Genomic DNA, 12,692 nt, shown 5'->3' on the forward strand with positions numbered 1-12,692 from the left:
GAAAAACATCAGTATTCCCGTAGAACATTTGTTTTTCTTGCAAGTAACTAATTTATCCAGTCTCTTAAATAAAAGCAAATTTCTTTGCTTAATAAACCTAAGGAAAAATGGGGAATTTTATTGTTCTGTGGTTATGGAAAAGATTAAAAATCAGTAAGTAAAATGTGTTCTTTTAAAGACTGGTCTTCACTTGAATTGAGTGGCATTCTTTCAAACAAAAATGACCGAATTAAAACATTTAGCTTTATCTGATTTTTTTGATTGAAGTCTATTAAAAGTAAATTGTATTTCGTAGTAGGAAAATGCACCTGTTACATACAACGTGCTACAGTGCATGTTGCTTTTGGCTCGTGGTAATGAAATATTAGAACTGAAATTGACCTTTCTATTTAAAGGTAAAGATTAAAACGTTGCCCATCAATAATATTGTTCTTATGACTCGGGCAGAAAAGAAAAATGCTGAATTCAGGATGTCCGTTGTCTAAAGGTACATCTGTTCTTTTCAGTACTTAAAATAAAAACAGTTGTCAACACAAAGTTTTTTTCTGCCCAACAATTGAATAAAACATTTCAGCAGCTGCAGTGAACGACCTCTCAAAAATCGAATTCGGCGACATGTCGTGAAAGAAAAAAGGGACTGGCTAATAACATTTGACCTTTGCATTTTTCTTCTGCCTCAGGGCTGTGAGAATTTCTACTTTATCCTTTGCTATAGAATGTAGTTTGACATTTTAGATTTTAGATATTGTATTCTGCCCAAAATAACATCTTAATGGTTTTTTTTCTATACAATCGCAGTCATATCTAGTCACAGAGTTAATTGCTTCCACTAGTATGCTCCTGAAATGAGTTTCCATTTTGGCTGGGGACAATCTTTTGACAATCTGCATCTTCACTGTATCAATACCCATTGTAATTAAAAATTTAAAATGTATTGAATATGAAATGATTCAAGAGTTCATTACAAAAAAATCCTTAGAAACTGAAGACAACAAGGAACTTCCAGGAAGGTGATGATGAAATGGTGATGTAAGTGTAACTAATATGCCATACGTTCCGCACGTGTGCCCTCTTTCCCTCTTCCTCATCAGAAGTGTTTCCTGCCTATGTTGTACGAAGAGACTTTCACAAAAGCGGAGCCTGCCGCTGCCATTCGGAAGTATGGTGTTGGTACTGCTTGCAGACACGACTGCAATAACTCGTACTTTTTTTTTAATTTAAACTGTATTGTTTACGTTTGTGTCTCGAGTACAGTTGCTTATTAAGAATCGTAATTCCCAGTGAAAAAAAATCTTACGCATATTTTGCTTGCGTTCCACCGAACCATTCAGCTATTTTCTCTGCTATTCAGTAAGTGGAAAATATAAAGATTATCCTATTATCTGTTTTTGGCAGTGTGGGCACTTAATCTGTACCCAGGCACAATGTGTGATTAAATGTTAATACAAAGAAATTACAATCAGATTCATATTTAGTGATAGAAAAGGCTTTGACCAGCCAAAGGGGAAATGCAATGGCGATAAAATCCTTGTGAACCGTGTGAACAAAGCATACACTTCAGTCGCCATATGAATGATTGAATTTCCATACTTATTGACAGTATGAATGTGGAGATCAAACATGACGTGTCCAGTTTGATTCAGTTGGTGGAAACAAAATGCGAAACAGACAAAGTCCCCAGACAACATAGTAACACAGAACACAGTTCCAGCCTTTGGGGGCTGTGTGTTGCTAACTGCTCTTCACCTGGAGCACCGGCTGGCACTTTCCAAGCCTACAATTCTCCGTCCCTGCTCTAGACAGATGATCACAGGGAACCATCGACATGCATTTTGCGATTTGGCGACAAAAAAAATCTTAATGGCAATTTAAAAAGTGCAGCATGTTGCCCGTTCCAAGAAATGTAACAGAACTGTCTGGTTTGATTGACACCACTATTCATTATAGATAAGTTTTATTTTCCCTCAGCATATTCCACACTCCTTTCAACTGACAATTTTTATTTTTCCACACTGCGGTTATTTTCAGAAACAAGCGCATCAGCGCCGAGACTTGAGACATCGCAACAACAATGCGGACGTGGGTGAGGCATCATGTGGTTCCCTTGTAAGGCCCCCTCTCAATCTGCACAAACAGGCCTCCTTGGACCAATTAAAAGGAGGCGGGAGAGGGAGTCAGCTCTTTCCTCGGAGACGCGGAAACTTGTGCAGGTTCTCCGTCTCCATTACTGCCGTGGTCATGAGGATTGCATCAGGTCACGCATCTTTTGCAACTCCGCTGAACCCGTCTCACGCATACTGCTGCATCCTCAAAAGCATGGCCCCTTTTTCATGCCCCCCACCGCAGCATGAGGCACATGGAGATGTGAGAGTGGCCACCGCAGTCGAAGGTTGTGCTACAAAAAAAGACAATACCAAAACAAACACCTTTTTTTAAGCAGACTGACAGAGAGAAGCTTCGGGGGAAGAAGCAATACTACGTCTATGAGGGGTTTTCGCTCAGCTCCTCAAGTTCAATAGAAAACATTGAAACCAAAAACTTGAACCATTATGATCTGTTTCCCCGACTCAGTGTTTTTGTGTTTTATTCATACTTTTTATTATTACACTTATCTTAAACCATATACAAATGTGAATATATATATGTATATACGTTATTTTGTCCTTATATACATATAATGCCAAAAATGACATAATGAGGTGGATCCTATTTTTATTGTTGTTTTTACTCGGAACATCTTTCTGGTCAGCAGATGAAAACACATTAATTCCATTTAAAATATTTCTGTTGACCCATAATCTGTGAAACATTTTAGAACATATTTTGAAGTCTCTGCTTCATATTGTAACACACAGCATGTCAAAGAGTGTATATACTCGTAATGTACAAAGTGCTTTAGCACCAGTTATTCTCTATTGTCAGTATCAACTTAGCAATGAGCGTAGTGTAGTAAAAGAGTGAACTCTGTAAACAGACGAAGAAAGAGCGAGAGGAAGAGAGAGAGTGAGTGAGTGAGAGAAGCATTGCAAATCCCATGGCAACAGCAACCAAAAACATGTCTAAAATAGGGGGCAGTGTTCGCTATTACTATAGCAACAGGAAGATGTAGCTGCTTCAATCAGCTTTTGGTTTTACTAGGAGCAAAAAAAAAAAATGTTTGATTCTTTGCGTAGTAGTCACTATGGGGTGTCACTATTGTAGTAATTGGAAGTAGATGGCTGTAATCTTCTCGCATTTCTGGAAATAACCTATAAATGACTCTGACTCCTGTTAATAAGTTGAGTAAACATGGTGATCTTGCCAAGGGTAAGATTCAGAATCAAGAAAAAGTAGACAAGTAGACATGCTCCTCCCTGAGGGAAATCCTATCGACTGCCCCCAGACACCCACCCACGTGGAGTAAACAATAGCAATTTTATTAATACGTAACTCTCGCTGGAAGTGAGCGACTTTTAACTGTGTTTATTTTGTTTTTAACATTTGAACCAACAGTGAATCTTTCAGTGGTCAAAATCCCAAAGATGATTTTGAGTCACGTCTCACGGAATGTCTGCTGTCTGTGAATGGCCTGTGATGCACCACCTTGTCCAGGGCGTACTCTCCTAAACACCCTTTGCTTTCCGGCATAGGCTCCAGATCACCTGGGCCCAGGCCAGAATTAAACGATTGAAAGTCGGTGGATGGAGAGAGGAGAGCTCAGTCACACTTTGATGAACATTTTCACCAATGTTGTTGCATAAAAGTTTTTCCACGTTCCAAGCAAACCAGAGGTTTCACTTACAAAATGACAAAGGTGGTCGGCGACCAGCAGTAAAAGTGTACAGTAAAGCGTATTTCATAAAATGTTATTTTTTAATACTTTTATTTATGATATTTTGATGTTATTCTGATTTTTTTTTTTTGGTAATGTTTATGACGTTAAATAAGCAGCTGTAAATCTGTTTTTGCTGCTATTTACAGAGCCTTTCGGAAGGTGGAATGTATTACTACAGTGAAGCTGGTAAAGCGCTATCGTATAGAGTAGCACAAACAGACAGGCAAGTTTGTTCCTGTCATAATGATAATGCAAATGACAGCTATTTCAGATGCACTATTTTTGCTGCTTTTCAAAGCCTTATGCTTCATTTTGTTTTGTAAATTTTACCTACTCGACTGCTTACCTGCCAGTTCACTGGTAAGGAAGGTTCGCATTGTTCTTATTCGACTTGAACTGCCAAGGCTGAAAAGAGAAAGTTGGTCACTGTGTGATGTGGAAACGTTGCCCGTCAGTCAATTCCGATTAGACACGGCACACAGTCTGGATTAGGCTTTCCAATGCCGTCTGTGACCTCGGGTTACGGAGAGAGGGAAGGAAAGAAAAAAAAAAAAAAAAAAAAAAAAAAAAAACACATTAGTCGTAAATTACTCCTACGCTTGACAAAAAGAGGAAAGAGAATCCTCAGTGAACTAGGCTGCAGAGAGAAGAAGAAAAGCTGTAGTGAGTACTATGAAGTATTATTTCCCCGATAAACCTTTCCGACCTCGTTTCAGAAATTTCAATTGTTCTCCACAACCACTTCCAAACTGTCATACCGTCTTAGCAACACAGGGCGTCTACTTTTCACCCTTTGTCAGCGCACCACCTCGCACACTGTCATCTCTACTTCTGAAAAACAGATCCCCCAGATCCACATATATACAAAGCTTTCAAAATCCGCACTGAAGTCTGATGTCAATCGCTTGACGCCACATGTGCTCATTTGGAATTTCGTTTTTGGTCACTATATTAGTCTTACCGCGGTCCCTTGTACTGCAATTTATCTCGCAATGTGCAAAACAAAAAAAAAAAAAAACAAACAAACAAACAAAAAAAAACGCTGCCTATTATTCAGAATGCGGTTAATTTACCAATTTGCAATTTTCCGTGTACACTCACTGCCGCGTTTTTCTTGTTGATCTACAGTTGCACTTAAACAATAAATATTTGTCGTGATCTCAATACTATTTCGCCTGAAACAGCTCAGTAGGGTTAAAGTCGTTTCCAAAATGTCATTATTCGACCGCGTACTGTATGTTTGTCAGAGACCTGAAATAAATTCAAATGTCAGCGCCACGAAGATGATCAAACGCACCTCGGTTGAAACTTTTTCCATGCTGTTTTACACTCGGGATATTTACATGAAACACGTGGCCAGAGAGCGGTAAAATAAAACCGCTGGGATTCGACGGTTGTTGTCTGTCAGCCAATCAGACTTTACTACCCAGCCAATGGGGTGGCGACAGGCTTCCTAAATTCAGCGAATCCACTTTCAGTTTGAACAGCTGATGCAACAGGGCTGCAATAGCGGTCACTCACTTTCTGTGTACATTTTTGTGTCCTTCCTCGTTATGTGTAATTAAATAGTTCTGATTAAACTATAACATATAATTTGGTCTGCTCATGTAATTTCAAAAATATCAAAATCGCGACGTTATATGAAGCATTTGCCATTGAATTCACTGAGTAAAACTGCTATATTCTCTTGGTATACTTGTCGAAAGTTTAAATCTGCGATATTGACTGTGTCTCGTAAACATGAAAGGAACGTTTATTTCAATATGTAGCGCACACATAAAAAATCCAATCTATAGTTGCCGCAATAGGAAGTTCGCTGCCAGATCAAATGTGCTTTGAGGGAAGCCTGAGAGGCGGAGGGATCTTCGCCGTGTACTGTACTGTCAGAGTGACGTAGCTGGTTGCTGGGTGTGGGTGAAGATACACTTTGATTCAATGAACTTTGGGTCCTTAAATTAATGCAACAAAGCAACAGCGCTTCTTCATTACTGTCCCGGATATTCCGCGGAAAACATGGCTTTTTAAATCTCGAGGACCGTCAACTCGCAACACCGTGCTTTGCATTTGCAACGCACCCCAAAACAACAATATTTTCAGCAAGAATGGAGTAAGTTTGATTTCTTGTTTTTTTCCTAGCGATATTTTCCTAATAGAAACTTTGCTACCACTATGTACCAGTATGGCTCGTAAGTAAATAGTAGCAAACTGTTGTTTTATTGGGAAATGTTGTAGTCGTGACACTGTTTTAGTTTATACTTAAGATTTCGACTTGTTTTGCCACACTTCACTTGTAGGGGAAAGTTGTCGATTTTTTGGCTTAAACACGCGTTGTGTTTTAAAACTTTCTTATTTATGCAACAAATATTTTTCTGGAAAAATAGTAACGGTAAGGTGACATTGTAATATAGTTTAAATTGGTTTAGCTGTCATTTTTTCTGGGCTTGCTCGCGCAGTCTGTTCGATGTCTTTGTTTATCTTTGTGATCATGGCACCGTTATGCGGCCGAGCGCTGCGCCTGAATTCGTGAAGTTTTCTTTTTTAACTCAGTTCGCAACCCTTCCGTTTGCTGGTTTTTACTTTTACACAATGGAAAAACAGTTAAGATAATTCTTTGAGCCGCTTCCCCGTTGCTACTCGAGAGACGTGTTGAGCGGAGTGCGCTGGAAGTAGTTGTGTTTTGTTCTAGAACACTTGACAGTTAGGCATTACGTCATGTACAGTTGTCCTCGTGCTGGTCACATTTCAGGACCCCCTTCACCACTGATGCAGTGGTCGTGCCCACATGGAGTCCAGTTCTGTAACTTCTGCTCTTTTGTTTTCACTTAAAAAAACATTTTATATATATGATGCACAATATTTTGCTTGCTGGACCTGTTCTTTGTACTGCTGAACTAAACATTTTGAGAGAACATTTGATGATTTTTACTGCATCTTATTTCTATTGTTTTATACAATGTTTTGGTCTACTGGTTTTTCCTTCAGTGTAGAATTGTCATATTTTGTCTGATTAGTGCCTCTATTCAGCCTTATTTTGTTCTCATAGCCTACATCGTAAATCCTATGTATGTTTTTAAGCTTTTCTTTTTGTTACTACATCTTTGTTAATACCTTTATTTACAGTTTTTTTACTGTATGCAGTTTTTTTTTTTTTTTATTCTTATTTGGAATCAATTCACTGTGTTTTTGCATAGAGATGGCAGTAATGTTCACAAATACTCCTTAGCCTTTTAAAATGTGTTTTCTCATTTATTTTCACTTGTATTATTCTGTTTTCATGTTCAAATATTTTTGAGAATGGATTCCAGATGTTTTCCTGGTTAACTTGAAAGTTGTGCGATTCACTGTTCCTGTGTGTGACCTGAGTTCTTGTTGTTTACACGTGTTATATACATGTGCTCTGCAAGTTTGTTAAATTAGTGGTGCTTTTGTTTACATTAATGGTATTATACATTTATTGTTCAGTGTATTACTTTTTCCTCAGTGTAACCTGCCCCATTGGTGATAATGTAATTTTGTTTACAACCAATTCACTTCTTGAACATTGAGCTCACATCGCTTTGGGATCCATTGAATTTTGTTTTAAAACTATTCATCCATAAAGGTCTGTGTCTGAAGAGATGACCCTCTATTAATTTCCATAAATTAATTTTTGATCATTTTGAAGCTTTTTATGTAAGCCAGAAGCTACATGATACTGATTCAGAAGCTGTACAGTTTCTCCACACACACACACACACACACACACACACACACACACACGTACACACGTGTCATCCTGAACCTGACAGCGACTACAATTACATGTGGTGCTTTGTGCTGTAGGTTGATCAGTAAATTGCTCTGGGAGTCTCATGGAATTCTCTCAGGGGAATAAGCGGTTAACATAGAGGAGAACTGATGAGAATTTTGAATGAAATCAGTGTTACGAAATTTTGACCAACACAGCTAAAGTGATCACTTTTCATTCATTTTGCAGTAAAAGAAATGATTCGAAACTACGCTTAGTACATTTTTAGCTATTCTTTGCTGACCAAAGTACGTTCACCTTGAATGACATTAAATCTTTTGTCAATAGTAAGAAACCACCTTCTTTCGATTGTGACTGTCATAGTTTATATTTTTATAATGAACAAATTATGCGAGTTGAAAGTATATTAACTGGTTTTACAATTAAATAATGTCTCTTTTAACGTTTAGGATAATTTTTTGCAAAGGTGCCTCAACCTGTTGCATCGGCTTGACCTTTTGTGCCCTAAACAGAAAATATAGAGATAAATAGACTTTGTCATCTTTATTGGTGTCATTTTTATCGAGATGGCAAATGTTTTGATGGAACTAACTGACTGCATGTTTCTTGCCAGGTCTCATCATGCCTACCCATCTCTGTCCCTCCTGTGTCGTCTCGAAAACTCTGACGCGTTGTGCATACTCGGCCTTTTGATTCCAAACAGACGAAATGATGGAGACATCGGTTCCTCTCTGGAAGAGTCTCCTCGTCTGCCCGGTAGACCCCCTCGCTCTCTCTCCCCCACAGGCTAACCACAGCCAATTGCAGGGGCGGAGGGGGGAGGAGCCAGAGGAGAGCCAGCGCTTAAGTGGTAAGTTGCGGTGAAGACGCCTTTTTATTTTTACCCCGTTCCAGGTGAGAACCGCACTGCAGCACACTCGATTTCCTCGTACAGTGAGTAGAACTAATCAGATGTCGTTGATTTTTATATAATGCCTGGTATGCTCCGGTATTTATGCAGATTTTTCATTTTTTATTTTGAGACATTTTTCGATAGGTTTGTACGTTTTTTTTCTTTTCTTTTTTTTTTTTTGTCCATCTTTTGCATGAGTTCTAGTTCTTGAAGTTTCAATTTATAGCTACAGCTTTAGTTTCAATTAAACGTTTAGGCCATTGCTGACATTTTTGATTTACGATCCGTGTAGCTAAAATGGAAAGACGGTACCATTAAAATGGTTTCAGTATAGCTAACGTTCAATTTCTACGTTTTTTTTTTCTGTTTCCATAGGTGATGGTTTCACTGACTGGATGACGGAAGAAGTTGATTTTTCTTCTTACCTCCCTACCCCTCATTCCTCACCCTCTCCTAATTCCTCCCTTCCCCCATCACCCCTTCAGCATGACATCCAGGTCCCGTCTGACTTGGAGGTCATGACCTCTCTATTGCAAGAGGAACTAGCTCAGCTAGAGGATTACTTCCTGTCCGACTCAGTCCCCGAAAAAGTAGGAAAATTGGGAAAATGCGACAAAATTCCTACAGGAGTGGGCCCCCAATCATACTACCAGTTGCCCTATGCTTCGTACAACTCCAGCCAATCAGAATCCAGCCCACTTCTTGTTACCCTGGCAACTGGGGAACTAGACCTGCTGAGCTTCTGCGGCGGCCCTATTGGCCGACCTAAAACCCCTAGACATGCCCCTTACAATTGCAGTCGCCCTATTAGTAATGGTCGTAAGAGAGTTTCTGATGGAATGAGGGTGGGTCAGGGATTAGAGAACAGTATCTGGAGTTCCAAAGGAAATAACTCAGGTAGCCCAGAGGTAACCATTAATGGGAACTACTGCTGTGTTGATGGTGAGAAATTTGTTGGAAAGGGATACTGTCTTGGTGGTGCAGTTGACATTAGAAAATGCACCATTTTGCCGAAGGAGGAAAAAAATTATTGCTTCATGGAAAATGTTACTGGCGGGGAGAAAATTTTTGGCGGCTATGGTTTTAATGGGCCACTTGATGTCCCGCACAAGAAGGAGGATCAGTTGATGTATGGTGTAAAGGAGGTTAGTGGTAGCGATGACAGCATGGAGATGGAGACGTTTCATGATGGCAAATGTAGTGAGGTGGCCAAAGCTGTCCCTTGGAAAACTGAGACAGGTGAGGGCTGCTTCCTTCATACCACGGCAGAGGCCTACCACAGTTTTATGGGTACGCCAGATGAGCCCCTGAGAGGAGTCATGGAGGCAGGGCACCGACACAGTGGCTTCCATGCCGGGTTCCTGGAGGACCAAAGCTCCAAGTGTCACTCAGGAGGAGATGGGGAAGGGCTTGAGTTAGGGTCTCCTGGTAGCTTGCAAGCTCCAGGGCTGAAGGAAGATCCTGGTGCTGTCAAGCCTGAACATGATGCTGGTCCAGTGGAAGCCCAAAGTGGCGAGCGCAAGCAGAAAAAAAGAGACCAGAACAAGACCGCTGCTCACAGGTGAGAACTGGGAATCTCAAATGACCCTCTATTTTATGATGAGTTTGCTTGGATAGGAACTATGAGAAGGGTATTTGAAAGAGTATCTTTTAAAAATCTTCAACAAGGGCAGTAGCACATTTAAATTTTTTTTTTTTTTTTTTTTTTTTTTTTTTTTTTAAAAAACCCTTGTACACACTTGTACAGTCAGATGGTTCTGTGCGTTATCAGCTAGGCCAAAGTATGAAATGGTGACGGCAACATCATGTCTTACAACGTTGACTTGTTGTGATGCTGACCATTGGTTGCTTGTTGGTTCCCTCAGGTATCGCCAGCGAAAACGGGCGGAGCTGGACTCCCTTGAGGAGCAGCTGCACGGATTGGAGGGCCGGAACCGTGAGCTCCGGGACAAGGCGGAGTCGGTCGAACGAGAGATCCAGTATGTCAAGGATCTCCTTATTGAGGTCTACAAGGCCCGCAGCCAGCGACTCAAACAAGATAGCAGTGCTTGACCGAACTGGGTTCCACCCTGCTTATTTTGACGGCGATTGCAGATGGAAAATCATTAGTTGGAAGGAGGTTGGAAGTTGATGGCATTATGTAGGTTTTTTTCCTCTTTGATTTGTTATGGCTATAAATTTGAGAGTCAACCAGCTGTGTACTTCCTACTTTTGCACTGTGTACAATGTGCTGATTACATTGTAAAAACAGAAGCTGATAATGCCCACCAGCACTGTGAAGCTGTGATGTTTTAGAATACCACAAAGTGAACACACCTTTTCTGAACTGGTGGTAATCAACCATGAGCATATGTATGAAAGGCGCTACGCATAATTTTGCCAGCAGTCATGTGTCGACTTTAGCCGGCATGCCTTGAATTGGATGGATTGTGTCCGCTTCTCATAATTTTTGTGAAACTTTCTTTGTTTGTGAGGGCTGAGTAACTTTGGATGTCTTGAGCGACGATTTTATGGGCAGCTTTTAATTGTTGTCTTTTTGAGTTGTCAACAAATGGTGAAACAGGTAAACTGTGTGTGAAGAAGTCTGGCCCCTCAGGAAAATTTTATTGTTGAGGAAATGCACTCTCCAGGACAGATCCTTGTTGTTACATCGTTCCCCATCGGCAAAATGACTTTTTGAAGTTGTTCACTCTTACCCCAAGCAGTTTCAGTGGCCATGTATGTGATGCATGTCTGAAAGCCTAAGCGCATGCCAGTGTGTTACTCAAGAATGAATGTTAGAAACATAAATGTCCATCTCTGCATTTCTGCATGGCTTAGCCTACACAACTTTATAACTGAATGTTTCTATGAATGATGCTTGCTACTGTGCACAAATAGAGCAACTACTCCTGAAAATTAGCCTTAGACTGCTCCCTCTCCAATAAATTAATTCAGAGCATTTGCTTAGAGGTTCTTCCTTTGACACCACGATTTAACCCTGCTTCCCCAGTGTTTGTACCTGTTCAATCTGCGAATACAATCTCGGTTGATGATTTTATAAACAATATAGCGTGCTTTCACTAGTATGACTTTTAAAAATTGTATTTTGAAGGGAGGATTTTTTTAGAAGGTGTTCTAAAAACAGTCACTGTTTTTATATTTTTTAACTAGAATGTGTATGATAGTTTGTGATGTTGATATTTAGACTTTTTTTTTTCTTTTTTTTTTTTTTTTGCTTTTAATGATGCAGTGTCCTTGCGCTCGTCTAATTTTCATTTATTACCTTTCGAATTGATATCAAAAGTACGCCGTTGAGTTTCTAGACTTGCACTTTTTGGTGCTGAAATGTGATTTTTAATTAAGAAAACGCAATATTTACTCTAATTAGCTTCTTCCTAAATCGGAATGTAGTGAAGTACAAGTACGCATGAAGTACTCCTCCACTCCACTGTTCGTTAAAATGAAGGACAAAGGCCATATCAGTTGGGCTCAACAGTCAAACTCACCACACACGAGCATTTTGTATTTTTACTGTATAGTACCGAATATTGACACACTTTGATTTAAAAAGTTTTCACACAATTATCATTCACGTTTTAGCCCTGCCCACGTGTGGGAGCTGCGATCACACGGTAACAAATTCGGTCGAAGAGTCTTGCAGCAAAAAAGGCGGGAAAAGCAGCACTTTGTTTTTTCGCCTCAGAGTGGTCATTTCGGCAGTCGGCCGTTAAAAACGCGACTAGTCCCGACAGCGGAGCGGCAGGGGCGGGCGGGCGGACGGGCGGGAAGGCGGTGTGAAGTCGGCCCAAGATGGCGAAGTGAAGCAGAGCAGAGCAGAGGGACAGGTGTTCCCCACGGAGCTCCGTAGGACGCTGCATCCTTTCGTGAATGTGCTTTCACACGTCCCGGCGATGCACAATCATCTGTTTCCAATGGCTAATATGCAACGCAATTCCTGTCATCCTTTTGTGTATCTTTGAAATCTTGGGTGTTCAGATATTTCTGCTGTGACTTCTGTTTTATTATAGCAGGGCATCGGTGTACAATACCCTGGGCTGTCCACTTTAATATAAAATATTTCTCTGTATCGTCTCCAGGTATCTGCTTTGTGTACGATGTCATTTCTTTAATTCAAAATAAAGTGGCTTGTGTCAGCAACGCTGAATGTAATTTTTTTTTGTTTTTTTACATGAATCGACCGCATACAATGTATGGTAAACGGCATACATTAAGAGAAAAATTCAAGAAAGTGCCAT

The 12,692-nt window shown here is 40.1% G+C and overlaps 1 protein-coding gene and 1 long non-coding RNA gene across 2 annotated transcripts; one reads left to right on the forward strand and one right to left on the reverse strand.

Moving 5' to 3' along the window:
- Positions 1 to 1,968: 1,968 nt before the first annotated feature.
- Positions 1,969 to 5,171, reverse strand: LOC108936132 (uncharacterized). The gene is made up of 3 exons (XR_001966253.1): positions 5,112 to 5,171; positions 4,161 to 4,219; positions 1,969 to 2,395 (listed from the first exon to the last, which is right to left on the reverse strand). It is a non-coding gene; the product is annotated as an uncharacterized LOC108936132 (long non-coding RNA).
- A 524-nt stretch (positions 5,172 to 5,695) lies between these two features.
- Positions 5,696 to 11,645, forward strand: atf5a (activating transcription factor 5a). The gene is made up of 4 exons (XM_018755025.2): positions 5,696 to 5,921; positions 8,176 to 8,412; positions 8,830 to 10,015; positions 10,320 to 11,645. The coding sequence occupies exons 2-4, from the start codon at positions 8,271 to 8,273 to the stop codon at positions 10,504 to 10,506; spliced, it is 1,515 nt and encodes a 504-aa protein (XP_018610541.1). The 5' UTR covers positions 5,696 to 5,921; positions 8,176 to 8,270; the 3' UTR covers positions 10,507 to 11,645.
- Positions 11,646 to 12,692: the final 1,047 nt, after the last annotated feature.

The sequence above is a fragment of the Scleropages formosus genome, chromosome 4, assembly GCF_900964775.1.
Source record: "Scleropages formosus chromosome 4, fSclFor1.1, whole genome shotgun sequence".
In the NCBI taxonomy this organism is placed as follows: domain Eukaryota; kingdom Metazoa; phylum Chordata; class Actinopteri; order Osteoglossiformes; family Osteoglossidae; genus Scleropages; species Scleropages formosus.

Bases quoted from the DNA above. Each gene is read 5' to 3' on its own strand.
- atf5a (XM_018755025.2), top strand. From the start codon at position 8,271: ATGATGGAGACATCGGTTCCTCTCTGGAAGAGTCTCCTCGTCTGCCCG. The intron at 8,413-8,829 runs GTAAGTTGCGGT...CTGTTTCCATAG, and splicing joins GGAGAGCCAGCGCTTAAGTG to GTGATGGTTTCACTGACTGG. The intron at 10,016-10,319 runs GTGAGAACTGGG...TGGTTCCCTCAG, and splicing joins AACAAGACCGCTGCTCACAG to GTATCGCCAGCGAAAACGGG.